The 17,639-nt window shown below is 48.2% G+C and overlaps 1 protein-coding gene across 1 annotated transcript; it reads left to right on the top strand.

Moving 5' to 3' along the window:
• Nucleotides 1–295: 295 nt before the first annotated feature.
• Nucleotides 296–1,267, top strand: SOX3 (SRY-box transcription factor 3). The gene has a single exon (XM_024219880.2). It carries the CDS (start codon nt 326–328, stop codon nt 1,265–1,267), a length of 942 nt encoding a protein of 313 aa, XP_024075648.2. The 5' UTR covers nt 296–325.
• The last annotated feature ends 16,372 nt before the right edge of the window (nt 1,268–17,639 follow it).

Here is a 17,639-nt window from a genome sequence, read left to right as displayed (position 1 = left end):
CTGGTTTCAGCGCGGGGGGGGGGTGCGAACGGGAGCCCCCTAAACTGCAACTTTTTTTTTAACCAGCTGGTCAATTACCATCCGTCAGGGCCTGTCGGGAGCCGCGCGCTGATTGGCTGCCGGCTGCTCATTTATAGGCCGTCAATCATCTCCCCCGGCACTGGGAGCTCACCGAGGCGGCGGCTAGAGGGGGGGAAAAGCGCCCGGCGAGCCCCGAGTTGAGCCGCTTGCAGCCGCCGCCGCTCGCGGGGGAGGAACCTCGCAGCAGCCCGGTCCCCGGCCTCACCTGCCCGCCACGCTGGCGCACCTGCTGCCCGCCCCGGCCATGTACAGCATGCTGGAGGGCGAGCTCAAGAGCCCCCAGGCCGCCCCGGGCGGCGCGGGGGGCCCGGCGGGGGCTGCGGGCAAAGGCGGCGGCGGCGGGGGAGCGAGCGGCGCGGGCGCGGACCCGGACCGGGTGAAGCGGCCCATGAACGCCTTCATGGTGTGGTCGCGGGGCCAGCGGCGGAAGATGGCCCAGGAGAACCCCAAGATGCACAACTCCGAGATCAGCAAGCGCCTGGGGGCCGACTGGAAGCTGCTGGGCGACGCCGAGAAGCGGCCCTTCATCGACGAGGCCAAGCGGCTGCGGGCCGTGCACATGAAGGAGTATCCGGATTACAAATACCGGCCCCGCCGGAAGACCAAGACCCTGCTGAAGAAGGACAAGTACTCGCTGCCCGGCAACTTGCTGGCCCCCGGCGGGGCCGGCGCCGTCAGCAGCCCCGTCGGGGTGGGCCAGCGCCTGGACACCTACGCCCACATGAACGGCTGGAGCAACGGGGCGTACTCGCTGATGCCGGAGCAGCTGGGCTACGGGCAGCACCCGGCCATGAACAGCCCCCAGCTGCCGCAGATGCACCGCTACGACATGAGCGGGCTGCAGTACAGCCCCATGATGTCCACCGCCCAGTCCTACATGAACGCGGCCTCCTCCTACAGCATGTCCCCCGCCGCCTACGGCCAGCAGCCCGGCGCGGCCATGAGCCTGGGCTCCATGGGCTCGGTGGTGAAATCCGAGCCCAGCTCGCCGCCGCCGGCCATCACCTCCCACTCCCAGCGGGCCTGCCTGGGGGACCTGCGGGATATGATCAGCATGTATCTCCCGCCCGGCGGGGATGCCACAGACCCTTCCAGCCTGCAGGGCAGTCGGTTGCACAGTGTCCACCAGCACTACCAGAGTGCCGGGACGGGGGTCAATGGCACGGTACCGCTGACTCACATCTGAGACTGCTCTGCCCTCAACACCACCTAACCCGGCTCCTGGGACAGCTGGTTGCTCGCTTGAGCGGACTCGCACTCAATGCAACGCCCCGGGAAGACTTTTTCAAAGGAAGGTTCGATGTCGCGTGTGTTTTTTTTTAAAAAAAAAAAAATAGGGGGTGTGTGGACTGGTTTTCTCTAATAGAGCACAAATGTCTCCTGGGAAGTTTTAAAACCGCAGCCACTTCTTTCCTGGTTTCTGATAGGTTGGCTCTATTTTATTCTTTTAAAAAAAAAAATTGCAAAACCCGTTTTAAAGGTCTTGTCTATTTCAGTTTGAGTGTAGCGGTGGAATGGACACGTGGCGGGCTTTCTCCAAGCTCCGATGTTTACATTTTTGTTTGTCGCCTTTTTATTTTTAAGTGCCCCTCTCCCTCCCTCGCCCCGTGTCCTGCTCGAGGTTTTATCCGAATCCGTAACTTCCACGACCTCTCCACGGGGGTGGGGTGGGGGGAAGAAGCTGTGCGGGTCGCAAACGCAAGGTCTTTTTTTTAACTTATAGTAAGTTGTGTGGTTTGGTTTTTATTCTCTTAAGCTTGTAAACTTCTGTAAATCGGTTTGTGAATTTGACTGTGATACCGTTTTGACATAGCCCCCCAGGCAACAAACGCTTTAGTTTTCTCTCCGGTTTCTTAAAAGACTTTATCCTGTGAAACACTTCTCTCTTTTCCTACCCCCCCCCCCCCCCCCCAAAAGATCAATAAATTTTATAACGGGCACCTCCCCCGTCTCCTGGCGATTTGTATGTTGGGGTAGGCGGCCCCCCAGTACCCTGCTCAAAAACTCAGCATAAATGCCTCCAGCGAGCGGGTTACTTGGGACACAGGTAAATGCCGGGACTAGAAAACAGCGCGGTGAGGTTTAGACCGTCGCTTTAAAGCGCAGAATTCCAGATTGCTGTGCGAAAGGTGAAATCCGCTTCCCTTGGGGGTAAACGCTTAAAACGAGGGCTTTAAAAACCGATCCGGTCCTGCCCAGCAGCTCTCGCAGCACGGATCTCACCGCGCCTAGGCGTTGTGTTTGGAAAAACTGGAAGTCCCTTGGGTTTAATTTCCCGTGCGGGGGAAAGTAGGAGTGAGGAAGCAGAGCGGGTGGAGATTTATCTACCCACCGACTCGCTTATTTTCAAAAGTACGAGCCACTTGTTGCCTCTCCAACGAGGCATTTCGCGTTCCCGGTGTGGCGGCTGAAAGGTGCGGGTTTAAATTCTGTCGGAGGTGGGTTGTGCACCCAGGCAAGCTGAGCTACTTACCGACCTAAACCCGCTCGGAGAAATCTTCATTCGATGGTATTAAAAATGGATGGTTACAGGAGTCCGAGGGGAAATAAATAATGTAATCTTTTCGGGCTGGCTGGCCTCGTATTTTTAGTCTGCACAACCACTCCCAGCAGGGTCTTGGCTGTAGGGTTCGCAGAACCGCTAACCGGTTCCCACTTCGTTTATCCTAAAACTACAGCCGTTAGCTCGTACCTAAAGTCGTTTTAAAATGATAGGAGTACCGTTTAGGTATACACCGAGCTGTCTCCGTGTGTTTTGAAAACCGAATTAACGCCATTTCGTTCGCGCAGTAATTCACTCCTGGCGGTTTATCAAATTCATACCAAATCTTCATGGTTGTGTTAAGTTTAACTGATGTTGCCTTGACTCATTTTCCTGCTCCTTTCGCGTTTGGCACCTGTTACTCTGTATTTCTTAGGGCAGTGGGAAAACAAAATCTCTCCCGTGGCTTGAGTCTGTTTTACGCCAACCTTGCTGTGACTTCTTCCATCTTCTGCGTGAGAGAGTTTTATTAGCCAAAGCTGTTGGAAAACCAAAAATCCTGGCGTTTACACGAGGCTGGTTCGAGCCGAGTATTTCTAAGCCTGTTAATTTGACTAATATCTCCTAGCTCTTAACTGGCTTTCCTAAAGGGGGAAAAAAGGATTTTGGAGAAGTCGGGGGGCGTCTTTTGTGAATCTCACACAACGATGAACTCCACTTTCTCTGTGCTGCACTGCACAGGAGTAAGGCTAAAACATTTCCCCTCGCCCCTCAAACAAAACAAAAGCGTGAATAACTCTTCTCTCTTCCCCCCCCCCCCCCCAGCTGCAATTTACCCACTAGGGGTAAATTTCCACCCAACTCGAGAAGTGCGATTCTCGCGGGGAAGCTCGGTAATTAATTTCAGACTTTTCCTTGTAGCCACAAGTTTGCCTGGCTAACGACCGAAGGCTTTTAAACCCTCCTTTGCAGCAGGAGCGCGGCGGGGCCCTGTGTCTGCTCAGGCCCAGAAGGGGCTGTAGCGCTCTGGTCAATTTCGCGGGGTTCCACCCGCGTTTAGGGGTAACAGGCGCACGGCTTTATTTTTAAATAACACCTGGTTTATACGGAGATCTCGCCTAAACCTAGCGTCCATTTGCGCCTTCCTTCCCCGGGCTGGTTCCTAGAGAGGTTGGGGGTTTTCTCCTGTGGCAACACCCTCTCCCCGCCCGATTAAAGAAGAAACGCCGCCTGCTGTAATTACTTTTAAGAAAAGAGGATTTATTTATTTTTTTTACCCTCCTCCTTTAGGCCCCTGTCCCCCCCCCCCCCCCACCTGAGTCTCCTGTATGCTTTGTGTTTGTTTCTGGATAATCGTAGGCAAGGGAAAGTACACGAGACAAAACAAGAGTGGGCGCCAATCTGCCCCCAGGCCCCACCGCCCTCAGCTGTCTGCAGAGGGACGATCTCTCCCTCCCCCTCTCTTGCAGCCCCCAGCCTGCGGAGACTAAAACACTTTGCGCACACACTTGATATTAAAATATTGTGCAGATAAACCATGAGTAGTGGGGGGGGGGACTTTTCAGCTTGGAAAACCTGACGCATCTGCTTCTAAACGCAGACCCCCCCCCCCCCCCTGTACCCTCTCCTTTTCTCAGCGCTCTCCCTACCCACCCATTGCCCTGCTGGCTTTGAAATCGGGCCCCCGGGGCAGGGAACCCGCAGTGTCTCACCCCACCGTCGGGGTGGAAGCATTCGTGCAAGGAGAAAGCAGCACTCTCCTCGCCTTTGTAACCCAGGCCCTGGAGCTCCTGGGTCGGTGATAAAGGGGCAGACCAGGCCAGTCGGGCTGGGCTGCAGATCTCATCTCTGCTGGGAGCGAACAAGCTGTGCGAAATCACTGCCCCGGGGTGGTTTTCTATAACCCGCGGACAGAACAGCACAATCCCTTTGTGACGAAAGGGTGCGGGGTCCTCCCCCAGAACGGCTCCCTTCTAAACCAGATCGCATGTAATCACCCACGCGAGGACGTCAGACGCCATTCAGACCTAGTGTAAACAGGTGAAACTCCGCTGGGATGACAACTGCTTTCCCGAGCTCTGACCTAACTCCTGTAATTCTGCCCCGTTATAAATGGATTCAGAGTAAGCCAGGCGCACTGGTTCTTTTCCTCCCACGATATTTCCCAGGATGTAGGGGTTCAACTCACACAGAGGTTCCCAGCGCTCTAGTTTCTGGGGGTGGAGGGGAATCTTCCCTTCTTGTAGAAGAGGGATACAGAGCCAGGCTGATGCAGTTGGGTCAGTGAGGGAGGAAGGCGGAAAAATTCCCCCCAACCTTGCTCCCCTAGGGAGGGGGGTGCTGAAGCTGCCCCCATCACACTGGCATTTCCCAGACCTGAGGGGACAGTAGCAAACTGGAAGAGAAAACTTGACCTGCAGCTTTTCATCTTTCCTGGGGGCTGCCATTTCTCATGCTCCGTCTCAGCCCACAGCCCCCCCAACAAACCAAACAACTCCGTAAAACTGGTTCTTAGGCAAAGGGGAAGGGGGAAAAACTTCCCTTGCACACAACTAAAACATTTTGCTTGTGCTGGGATTTGTTTTTAAACTTCAAAATTACTCTGAACAGAGGCACCAATTCTGATCTCAGACAGGCCAGCATGTCCCTTTAGGAACTCCAGTCCGGATTCATCCTGGTGTCACCGGGATCAGCACATTCTCAGCGAGGGCTGGTGCTTTGGAAATAGGAGACATCGGATTAACAAATTAAACAGTGCTTCTATATCGTGATGCCAACTTTTCCCAACCTAGTGCTAAAAATTTCCCAAATCTGGTGAAAAATTCCCAGACTCTTTACCAGTTTGGGAATTTTTTGGCGCTAGCCAGTGCTTCTATAGCCTGGGACATTTCCCAAAATGTGTGAATTTTTGAGTAAAATGTTTCACCTTGGGAAATTGCAGGGCACATGCTGTTAAAAATTCCCAGATTTTGGGAAATGTCCCAGGCTATAGAAGCACTGAAATTAAACTCTAAACAGTTCTAAATGCTGCGGAGTGTGACTGCTTTGGAACTCACTAATGGATCTAATCCTGCCAGGTGCTGAGCGTCTGCCCCTCCCACGGAGGGTTTATGGCCCGTGAAATGCTTAAGCGCTAGATACTCACAATTATATAATCAGGTGTTTTCACAGCCTTATTCCCCTGTACCATTTCTTTCAACTCCAGTGCAGGTGAGTCCAGCATCCCTGGCAAATTGGATTGAATATCAGAAGTGCCTTGGTTAATAGTGTTAGCATGTAAATGTGGTAACAATATTTAACCTGCTGCATTAACAACCTGTTGAAAGGAAGAGGGGAAGATTCCACTTGGTGCTGCTCAGTCTGCAGAGTCCAAAAAACCGCAGCATCTTGGGTTACATTTTGAAGACTATCTCCTCCCCCAGAGGGCTGTAAAGTGCATTTGATGTAACAAAAACAGTAAGTGAAACTGTTTTTCAATTTAAAAATTAGGTGTGGAGAGGGGGTAAAAAATCATGGAAAATTAGCAGAGGGATCAAGCAAACAGGCACTGGTAAAGAATGCCTGTAGGATTTTGAGATTTCTTTTTTCACTCACTTTCCCTGTTTCTAATGCTCCTTTCTATAGGGAGAGATGAATGTTAAGTTCAGTGTGAAAAGGCATTTGATTAACAGACATAAATCTAAAGTATTTGTTAGATCCGGGTATTTCCAGATCAGAAATGAGAGGAAGAAAATATACTTCTTTAAGATCACTAAGCCTATATATTGGCTACAAAACACCTCCATTAAAATGTTTTCTCTATCTATGTTAAATGAAGAAAAAAAAACAGATTATTTAACAGGAGCGAATAAAACTGCAGAAACAAAATAATATGACTGCTTTGAGACTCTGTCCAACTTGTGTACACTTTAGTACCAATTATTCTCTACAAGTGCCTGTCTGAATGATGTGATCACTTGGACTGTCCCTGTGTGCCTATTTAGGGCCTAATCCTGTTTCCACTGGAATCAATGGCATACAATGGTTCAGAGTCAGTCCCTTTGTGTCTGGGATGCTGGAAGGAACAAAGAAAAACTTTAAAATCTTGCAATAGAGATTTTTGAAATTTGGATGCATTTTCTTTTGCTTTTGACAAGTCTTCTGTAGGGAAGAAGGGTGGCCTTTTGGTTAAGGCCTTGTCTACATGGAGAAATGGACCAGACTAGCTATTTTGGAAAAGGCTAGTCCACAATAGCTATTCTGGAATAGCTCCGAATGTGACTTTTTATTGTTACTGCTGAGTGCATTAATTATTCTGGAATAAAGTGACTTTTGTTCCAAAAGAGCATCCTCATGGGGGAGCTATTCTGGAATCGCTATCCCAGTCAATTTCACCTCAGGAGATCAGGGTTCTGTTCCCTCCTCTTCCATAGATGTGTGACCTTGGACAAGCATTAATCTCTCTATGCCTGTAAATCTTTCACTGGGACACTTTGAGAATAAATCTATAAATACCTGGAGGGCACTCTGATACTGCCCGGACAGGGGCTATATAAATACCAAACCAGATTAAATTGGATTCAGTTACCTTTATTTGAGAGAGGGCAGCCAATCTCAGGAGGCTTGTCTAGATAAGAAATCATGCACCATTGCCGCTAAATTGATATATATATTTTTTAAACCGGGTTTACACCAGATTAGTTGAATTTGGAAAACTACTGGATTAAGCTAAACCAGTTTAAGTGTGATTTTTAACCTGGTTAAAGTATGTCTACATTCGAGGTTAGCACTAGTGTAACTAAATTGCTGTGGTTACACTGGTGCAAAAATCCCATGCATACACCAGCCAAAAGAAGATGGGTCGGATGACCGGGAGTCCGGAGAATAAGGGGAAATTCAACAGCGCTGTAACTTGTGAGTTTGTCATTTATATTTTTTCTGCAGCTGATGATTGAGGCTTTTGGCCTTGGCAAACTTTTCTATTTGCCTCTCAGCAGAAAATAATGTGTCTTTCTGTACCACCCATAGGAAAAACCTCTGTCTAACCGTCTTTGTGAAGCACTTTCTGGTATGTCCCTTTGCACCAGGCTGAGATTGTTAATGTCAAACATCCCCATTTGCAACGTGCTGTAGTGGTTTCACAAATGATATAAATACTTTTGACATCAAGGGAAGAGTCAGAGCATAGCTATGGATGTTTGCTAGTCCTGTTTCGCGATTGTTCTTGAATGCCCTACACAAGAAAAAAGTTGCTCTCAGAAGTCAATGGGAACTTTACCTGAGTCAAGAGTTCAGGATTAGCCCTTTGGTGTTGGTTTCATTTTCGCCGTACTATAGCAAGTTCTCTTGACAGAAAAGTCCCATATGATTAAACTAAAATTAAGAAGAAATACTTCGGTCTAAAATTATTTTATTTTAGACTCACCGAGCACATTTAATTTCATGGCCACTCTGTAAATTGCAAAGTGACACTTGAAAGTCCTTGATAAAAATGTGAAGAAGAAATGATGTTTTATACTTGCCACATTGGGGCAAAGAGGAATGATTGTTTTGTGAACATCAGTATATAAAGCAGTTGTTTTCTGAGTCTATTTTCTGAGCTGTACAAGGCTGGGAGAGCATTGTCTACGCATGAATTAATTCTCACTTCCTTACAACATTGTATTAAGCTGCAGTAAAGAAGTCAATAAAAATGTGTGTGTATCTATCTTAAACTTTATGTGTGCATATGTATATATTCATGTGTAGTCTTACAAACTTGCCCCATGTACTGCATGCGTAGCTGAAGTAACAATAGGGTCCCTTCTCTGCACATCTTTAAAAAGAGTTGAATCTATCGTATTACACAAAGGGGTGTTGTTGTTTTTTTTAAGCTGTTCTCAAGACTATGTTTCTGTGTGGTGTCTCCTTCTCCCCATTTGTCGTTGTAGCACAGTTCTCTCCCAACAAACTCTGATTTCTGCCAGTTTTGGGGTTCAAGGGCTGGATTCTTACTGGGATTCTAAGCCCTCTCTGCACAAAGGGTAAGTCTTCACTGCAGAGCAATCGACACTTGGGTAAGCCTAACCTGGGCTTAACACGGCTACCACTCTGAAACCTAACCTGGGTGTGAGCAGGAAAGCAACACACACAGCAGTCACCACAGAGGGGCCACACATATCTGAGTTGCTGAGCCCAGACTTGTGCGTCAGTCACTTATGTGGAACACTAAGACTTCTGGGGTCATATTCCATGGTTCTTAGTGCTTCGCTATGCGGCACTGCGCTAGGACTCCTTTTGAAGTATATTGTGGGAGAATTTATTGGTCTTTTTGGGGCCCCTGCGTGGCACGGATCAGGCTCAGAACCATAACCTGTTTCAACTGTTGGCACTAATTCAGCTCTCATTTTGGCAACAGGGGGCAGGAGACATGTTGGGGGGCATTTCATAGAATCAGAATATCAGGGTTGGCAAAGGGACCTCAGGCTGTCCTCTAGTCCAACCCCCAGACAGATTTTTGCCCCAGATCCCTAAATGGCCCCTTCAAGGATTGAACTCACAACCCTGGGTTTAGCAGGCCAATGCTCAAACCACTGAGCTATCTCCTCCACCCCCGTCCCCCTGGGTTGTCCCCTTGAAAAGGCCTTGGTGAGGAGAGCATGCAGGTTGCATGCAAACATGGAGCAGTGGAGACAGCTGATGCAGGCTGTGCTAGCTGTGGAATCTTCCTGTGCTGACCGGCAGTTCTGGAGCAGTACCACAAGCAGAGTGTAGTGACTACGTCACCCTGCGGACCCTGCGATGACCAGTAGTAGTTCCAGAACTTCTGAGGGGCGCTCCCAGCCCTTCAGTGCCAGGACCTGCAGAGGAGGGAGTCCATGCTAGTCCAGAAGTGGGTTGCTATTGCCATCTGGAAGCTGACTACCCCAGATTGGTACAGGTCAGTGACTAATCAGTTTGCAGATGGCAAGTCAGCTGTGAGTGCAATGGCGATGGAGGTTTGCAAGGCCGTTATTGTAGCGGCTCACCCTCAGTGAGAGCAAAAGTCCTGAAACAGCAGTGGACTTTGAGCGAACTGACTTTCTGAACTGTGCTGGAGCCATGGAGGGCATACATGTGCCCATTGTCTGCCCCCTCCAAGGTGCACATGGCTTTGTAAACTGGAAAGGATGCTACTCAAGCATTTATACGGGCCTTGGCCAACAATAGAGGGAGGTTCATGGACTCCACTGTTGGACACGGGTGGGGTATTTTGGAAGACTGGCATTTTCAAACTGGTACAAGATGGGATTTTATTCCCACCCAATCATATGGACATCAAGGGTTGTGTGTACCCACTCTTACTGCGGGAGACCCAGTGTATCCTCTACTGCCCTGCCCTGATGTGAGCGCACCTAGCAGAAAAGGGTTAATTACACCCCGAGTGGGATGGTTGGCCAATGTGCCTTTGGCTGACTGCGGGCAGGATGGCACTGCCGACAAACCCGTTTGGAGCCCCGTGCATGATGCCGTTGTTGTTGGGGCATGCAGTGACTGCGCGACGGAAGTGAGGAGCAGGGGGAGAACTTTGCCCTGTGCTGGTTTACAGGCCTGGGGCAGACAAACAGAAAGTGCACCTCTTCTAACTGGGGCTGGGTCAAGAGAACAAGGGGAGTAAGGGATACCCGGTGTGCCCCCATCTTTGGATAAGAGATAGTGTGAGCACAACACTATTATGCTGTACCAATTGAACATTTTCTGCATTGTAAATCTGAGACTTTATTCAAATCTCTGCTTTGAAGTTCCCGTCTTTTGATTGTTTCCCAAACACTCACGCACCGAGGTATTGAACAGCAAAGTAATTGGTTAAAAGTTAACAACACAGGCAATCTGGCTGCCACAAACCAAACCAAACCAAACCAATGAGCCATGAAAGCAAACCAGAAAATAAAACCAAGGAGAGCCATGGCCCCTGGAATGGACCTGCCCATCATCCGTGTACCTGTTCTCCTCCCCGCAGGATGCACTGGGGTGGAATGTATTGGGTATACCCATCTACCCATGTGCACTTCGCTCCATGGACTGGCTCAGTCCCTGTCTAGAATTACCCAGTGGCTGCAGGACCTGGTAGCATAGAGGGGAGGCCATTGGAGCAGGTGGGACTGGGGCAGGTTCTTTGGTCTGGGCTGGTGTATTCAGCAGCCTGCTGGTCATCATGCCAAGCAGCTACTTGAACAGTTCCCTTTGCTACGGGTGATCCTGCTCCTTCATCACCCAGTTGTGCTTGATAGAGTCCACGGCCATCTTTTTCTCTATTCCCAGAATGGCCTGCTTCTACCAGTCCTGCTCCAGCATCTCCCTTTGCACTTTCAAGGGCTGGTATGACCTGCTAGCAAAGTTCTTCTGCATCTCCTGCAGCAAGTTGTCCATGGTCTTCTTTCTTTTCCTCTGGAGATTATGGAGCTCTCGCTGACTTTCAGGGCACTCCTGGCTGGAACAGATGGCCCTGAAAAGCAGTGAAACAGCCCATTATTTTTCTGTCAAGGGCAGTGGGGGGAAGGTTTCTCCTCTTCAGCTTTCTGTACCACAGTAAGAAAAAAGTACCAATGTGATCTCCTTGATCTACATTCTCCTCCATCTCTGCCCTTATCTGCTCTGAAACTGCTGTCTCGTAGGGTTCCTCCCCACCGAAACAGTGCAAAGGGGGTGGATTAGCAGCACTCAGGCCTCACGCTATATAGCCCCAGCGCGGTCAGCTAGCCCAAACTGAAAGCACCACCACACTTGGGGGTGGGGGGAGGTTTGTGTCTATGGATGGAAGCTGGGTTAGGGGCAACACCCAAGTAAGAGCCTAGATTAACTTCCTTACCTTGTCAAATCTTTTTATAAACTTTCCCTTTATATTTGTAATTTAACACAATACTGTACTGTATTTGCTTTTTTGGTCCGTTTTGGCTCTGCTGCTGCCTGATTGCATACTTCCAGTTGTAAATGAGGTGTGTGCTTGAGTGGTCAGTTCATAACTCTGGTGTTCATATATAGAAATGACCGCTGGGCCAAGTTTCATAGAAAACACACACAATCTTAACAATGTTTCCATCATCCTACAAACGATATAAGGGTTCTCACTCTATACATGGGTTATTTATTGTTTTGTCTCTGAGATTTACATGGCCAGGATATGCAAATCTGTTAAAACATCCCTAAATTAATAGTTAAAAATAATCATTACAATGGTGAGCTTTGCTTTACAGAAGCATTACACTGTACTACAGTCATCAGATCTCTGTATTTAATAGGGCATTACCAAATTACAGAATAAGCATTTTTACTCTACCCATGATGCACACAACAGTGATCTTATTACATCAAGTGAGATCTCGGATTACATATATTTAACAAACCAGGCATGTCTATCAAATGTTAATATAAAAAAAAAAGGGGGAGGGAACAGGTGTGTTGGTTTTTTTGCAGGTGATTGTACTTTGGGGTTCTCACTATGTTCATGACGTTGTTGGCATTCATTTGTGTTAACTTTTAAAGGAGGATGGCAAAAGCTGCTTGATAGAATATTTTCATAGACTATTCAACAATTATTGTATTGAAAATAGCAGCTTCTTCCTATGGAATGTCAATTTGGGCAGGTTAACCTCTCCTTGCATGGGATAAGTGCATTAGCCGGCTATTTGTTAGCAAGATCAACTGTGAAATGCCTGACAATGTTGGGCACTTAAGGGCCCATAAGTAGTCTTCAATGTTAACAGTCCATTGAGGTAACTAGGGAAGGGAAGATAACACTTCTCTAATGGTATTCATTGTGAATGCAGAATCCCAAACCAGTTGGTCATGTTTGCATTGTCAAGGCTAGTTACACAGCAGAATGGGCTAGAACGCTACTTTTTAAAATCTGCCTGTGGACCCTAATGCCCTGAGCCTCACAGGTAGTCGGGCAACTGGGACTTAGACGCCTAATGACCAGTGGGCATCTGGGCCTACATGCTTGGGATTTATGGGTTTTCCCATTTCTGCTGGTAGATTTCTAAGGTCCCTGCTCATGACGGAGGACAACAAATACCACCGTGATGTAAATGTTTTTGAGGGTTACCTCAATACTGAATAATAGACTATAATCAGGACCGGGGCCTCAGGAGACAATGGCCCCACGTGGGATTTTCCAACTCCAAAATGATTTCCCACTGACCAGTAGCAATTTGGCATTGCAAGTGTCCACGGTGGGATTGCCACTTGCTTCGCCGGTCCGTGCAGCTCTCTTTCTGGTGCCCTGGGGCTGCAGGGCTGGGGCAAGTTCAACACAAATTCAGGAATGTGGCGTTGCACATCATAAAGTTCATGGTCCCAAGCCTGCCTCACAATGCTCATTTCTCAGGGCCAGAAGCAGCGCTTCACCATCGGCAGCTGCTCCAGGAACACCACCGACAATCTTAAATTGGTTCTCACTATGTCCCACCAAAAGCTGACCGCCTAGAAATCCTCCTATTCCCCAAGGCTCTTCTTGCAGCTCTGCAAATACCAGAGGATCATGTGTCCTGTGCTTGCAACACGCATGACAATAGTGCAGAGCTGTGTCGGTTCCATGCTTCAGTCAGAGATGGTGGACGGTGGCAAGTCCTGTGCGCGTTCGTGAGGTTTTCAATATAGGCATGACAATTCTGGGCTGGAGATGGCATTATGGAATGGAGGGGACTTGACCCTACAGTCCCAGTCACCCTGCATGACTAGTTTCTTTCCCACCATGCATTGCCAAAACTTCCCAAAGGACAGTGAACTGGATGACGGTGGGTTGCACCCTGGGATACCTACTCCTGGAGCAGCACACTGTGCATCTAAACAAATGCTCCTGGTGAGTACGTGCAGCACCGACGCAAGGAGCCAACTATGCGATAACTGCAGAAGCTGTATTCCTCTGTGACTTGCATATAGACCCACCCAAAGCAATGACTAATGAGGGAAGTGGAAGTCTGCAAAATAGCTGAAGGATGGGCTAAATCAGAGAGAAAACGTTTTGGATGATGCATGGGGTCAGGACCCCACTTCTTATCGTCCGTAAGTGCGAGCAATTGGAGGGGAGGGGGCAGAGAGAAGCAAATGGGGGGCAAGGTCTTGGTGGGAAGAGGCAGCGCGCGGTCTCAGGGAGAAGGGGAAGTGGGCCGTGGAGAAGGGGCTGGGCGGGCGGGCTGGCATGGTTCAGGCCTTAGGCTATCCCAAGTAAAATATCCCAACACTTCCGCTATTTAAAGTAGGACTGGACACAGCACTGGAATATGCAGGGAATAATCCTTTATCAGCAGAGGAATGTGCTGGCCCCTGATGACTGTTTCCCACATCTAATGGCTGTGAGTTCAGCTTGGACGTTGAATATAGACTGGTCAGTTTCACTTCTGTTTCCAATAAGTTTTTCTTGTTGGTTCTCCTGCCCTACCTCAGGCCTTGTCTACACTAGAGCACTCAGTCATTTGAAAAAATAATTATTTTGCTCTGATTAAAGCAAAAGTGATTGAATGCTTTGTATTTTTTTTCAGAGGAACATAGGCATTGCCCTACTGGATTAGATTAAGAATAATCTTGTATAGTGCTTTCCATCTATAGAGCTCAAAGCATTTTACACGGTGTCATGATCCTTATTTCACAGATGGGGAAACTGAGACACAAAGCGTCAACGTGTCTTGCTTAATGTCACTCAGCAGCCAGTGGTCAAGCTGGGAATAAAAGCCAGCTCTCCTGAGTCCCACTGAAGTGCTCTATCCACTGAGTTCTCTTCAGAGCAGTGCGTCATAATCTACGTAGTAACTAGTGTACTACGGCCACCTGCATTTTTGCCTTCCAGCCACAGGAAGCGCGCTGCTTGAGCGATTGAGCCACCGTGTTCTCTGGGTCTGTATTCCAGAGCTCTCTGATGCGTTCACTGCGGGAGATTTTCTATCCATGCTGTGGACTGCCTGTGGGGACCTCAGGGTATTGGGGGAGAGCAGGGGGCAAACCGCCATCATCTCTATTGTTGATAAGGTCTCAGCGTTTGAGTTTACAACTCTGCAGGAGATAGGTTGGTTGGTAACAGAAACTAACTTTTTATTGATTTCTTTTCAAACCCCAAAAGTGCTTCGACTCAGGACAGTGCTTGTAATTTAAATTAATAAAACCAAAACAAATCACTGAATTTAAATGTTGGGCTTAAACTCCTCGTAGGCCCTTTATAACAACATGCATTTCACTAAAACAAAAGGAGCATTTTCCTCTGTCTACCCTTGAGGACGGTAAAATGTAAAAATGAAGTGCTACTCTTCGCCAGACCAAAGAAAAGGAGAGACAATGCAATACAATCCCCATCTGTATTTCATCAGCACAACCCCATATGCTATTTTTTGCCTGTTTGTTGGCAATTTATCTAATTTCTACTGCAGTTCTGTAATGGGAACAACTTGTAGCTGGATTTGTTGCTTCTGTGCTGCATCTGTTTGAATCCACTAGCAGCTGCAAAATTCCAGGAGCGCTGTCTTTTCATGATTCAGTGACCATGTAATTGGCTATGGGATTTATTCAGCCCTTTCATTCTATTTGAACCTACCGTACAACATATTCTTACAGGAGTGCACTGGTTACATTCTATAGATTTATGCTGTGCCTTATGAAACGCTAACACTTTGCAATCTGTCTCTCTCGCAAACGCTGTCACACACAATATCATCATAACAGGTGCCTTTGTGCTTGCATCCAGCCTAACTCTTAAATGTTTAAAATGCACAGTGCGGGCTTAGTGCATAAGGGACCTGGCCTTTTTAAATGAAGGGCACTGGATTTGTTTTCCGCGTCTCTTTTGGCTGGTGCCTGAAGTCAGCTGATGTCATACAGTCATTTGTGCACCACTCCAGGCCAGTCACCAGGCTGGCTAGCAAAAATCAACACACGCCCATGCAGAGAGATTTAGCTGCCAAGTAGCCAAAAAGGCTTTTCAATGATGTCCCAGTATCCCTTAGCAACACAGGCAGTTTGAAGCCTCTCTTGGGCCTTCCCCACCCAGTTGCTGGGAGTTCTGGGCGTGGAAGGAATGCTGGGTTGGGTGCTTATCTCGTTATCTTAACTTGTTGTGTTTTGAGTTGGTAGTCTGAGTGGTGATGTGATTGGGAAAGATTGACTGGGAGAGGTCAGCTACTGGGCTGACAGAAACCAGGGGTGTCATTTGCTATGGGGCAAGAGAGGCAGTTGCCCCACCAGATCTTGGTTTTCTCCCCTGAGTTTCCATGGGCCTACATGCTCCATTTCCCCCCAACCCACCCTGACTTTGCAGGATATAATTCCATATAATGTTCTATATGCTGACACAACTTCTCTTTCTCCCCCACCCCTGGAATTTTTCTGAAACGATGCCCCTTATAGAAACTGGCAGGGAGGGAAGCAGGAACTATATGGGGCTGATGAATTTAATACTGTGGTCCAAATTCTACCCTTAACTGGAATCCAGGCAATCCAGTTGAAGTTGTAGTCTTCTGGATGTAAGATGTGGCTTTCAAATCAAGAAGCAGAGCTTTAAATTAGAGAGTAGCCAGAGCAGAGGGAGGGATAGCTCAGTGGTTTGAGCATTGGCCTGCTAAACCTGGAGTTGTGAGTTCAATCCTTGAGGTGGCCACTTAGGGATCTGGGGCAAACATCAGTACTTAGTCCTGCCTAGTGAAGGCAGGGGGCTGGACTCCATGACTTTTCAGGGTCCCTTCCAGTTCTAGAGGATAGGTATATCTCAATTTATTATTATAACTGGAAACTCTCTGGGCTTCTGACCTATCCAGGGACAGTCAGCACTTTTATGCTGGAGTTGGGACTTCTGACCATAATAGACACGGTTCTGATCTCCGTTGCCTTCAGTTTTTACAGAGGTACGACTGAGGTCAGAATCTAGCACAAAGTTCTTTCACCATGCAGTCCTTTCCCAAGCACTAGTATCTTCTTTATCCACAGAGGACTTGTTAAAAACAGCATCAGGATTCTGGCAGCATGAACCCCCAGACCGGTGCAAAACCACCCAGGTCTGCTTTGCACGCACAAACCGATATTATTGCAAGCTGATCCCGGGGGGGAGGAACGGGACAAAAGGGACTATTTCAATAGCAAAAGCACCTTTTTTGAGGGAGAAATTGTGATTTTTGGTCCAGGTAGATCTGTGGAAATTCCACCCTTTCTGCTGCAGAATGACGGCATTGTGCACCACAACCAAACTGATTAGTGTTTCTAGAACACTAGGCCTGATCCTGCACCTCAAGCCTGGGACTTTTGTCACTGACTTTATTAGCAGTAGGAGCAAGCCCAGTGTGATAGGCGGGGGGGAGGAGGTTTCCATCCCCCCACCCCGGCTGAATATTTCTGCTCCAGCTCTATACAAGACTGGTCTACTAGCAATATTTTCAGCAACTTAACTAAAAAGATAAAACTGATTTAGTCACACCAGCGCAAGCCTCTACAGTGGGCACAGTTAAAGGTGCTTATGTAGGTATAATCTGGTTTGGTACTAATGTAGTTAAATTTGGTGCAAAAACTGAGTGTAGACAAGCCCTGTCACCCGCACTAGCACTACCGATCTGTCACCTGCACTAGCACCAAACGCATTAAAAAAGAATGTAGTTCTGGTGAAATACAAACTAGGCAGTGAATTGAAGTTTGGTAGGGGGTTGGTTGGTCGCTGCTAAAATTGGGACCAGCCCTTAGAACAGGACTCCATTTTAACAGGCTCTGCTCTACCCTAAGTGGAGTTTAGAGTGCAACTCAACCAGTTCAATTGAGCTCAAGATCTAATCCTGCATCTGTACCAAGAAACCGGTTCAGGTTAAGTTGGGCGAAGCTGGCACTTGTTAGCGAATCCCAACCTAAACTTGACCACTGCTCCTACCCACGGGCAAGGCTTTCTCCGAAACAAGAAGGGCCAGCAACATTTGTTTTCATAGAATTTTAAATGCCTCACCCAGTACAACCTGCTGCCATGAACCAGCTCCCTTTGATCTCTGGATCACACTGTCCGACCTTGCCTCTGGAACCAAACTAGGTAGTGAAAAGATTATAGACACTCCCGCAAAGTGACCCTGGAATGCACGGAGGGCAGTTTTCAGAAGCACTCAGCACTGGCCTAAGGTTGAAC

Source organism: Terrapene carolina, unplaced genomic scaffold (assembly GCF_002925995.2).
Source record: "Terrapene carolina triunguis isolate 2854851 unplaced genomic scaffold, T_m_triunguis-2.0 Scaffold131, whole genome shotgun sequence".
In the NCBI taxonomy this organism is placed as follows: domain Eukaryota; kingdom Metazoa; phylum Chordata; order Testudines; family Emydidae; genus Terrapene; species Terrapene triunguis.
Note: the sequence above shows the minus strand (reverse complement) of the source record. Positions and strands in the feature narration are given on the sequence as shown.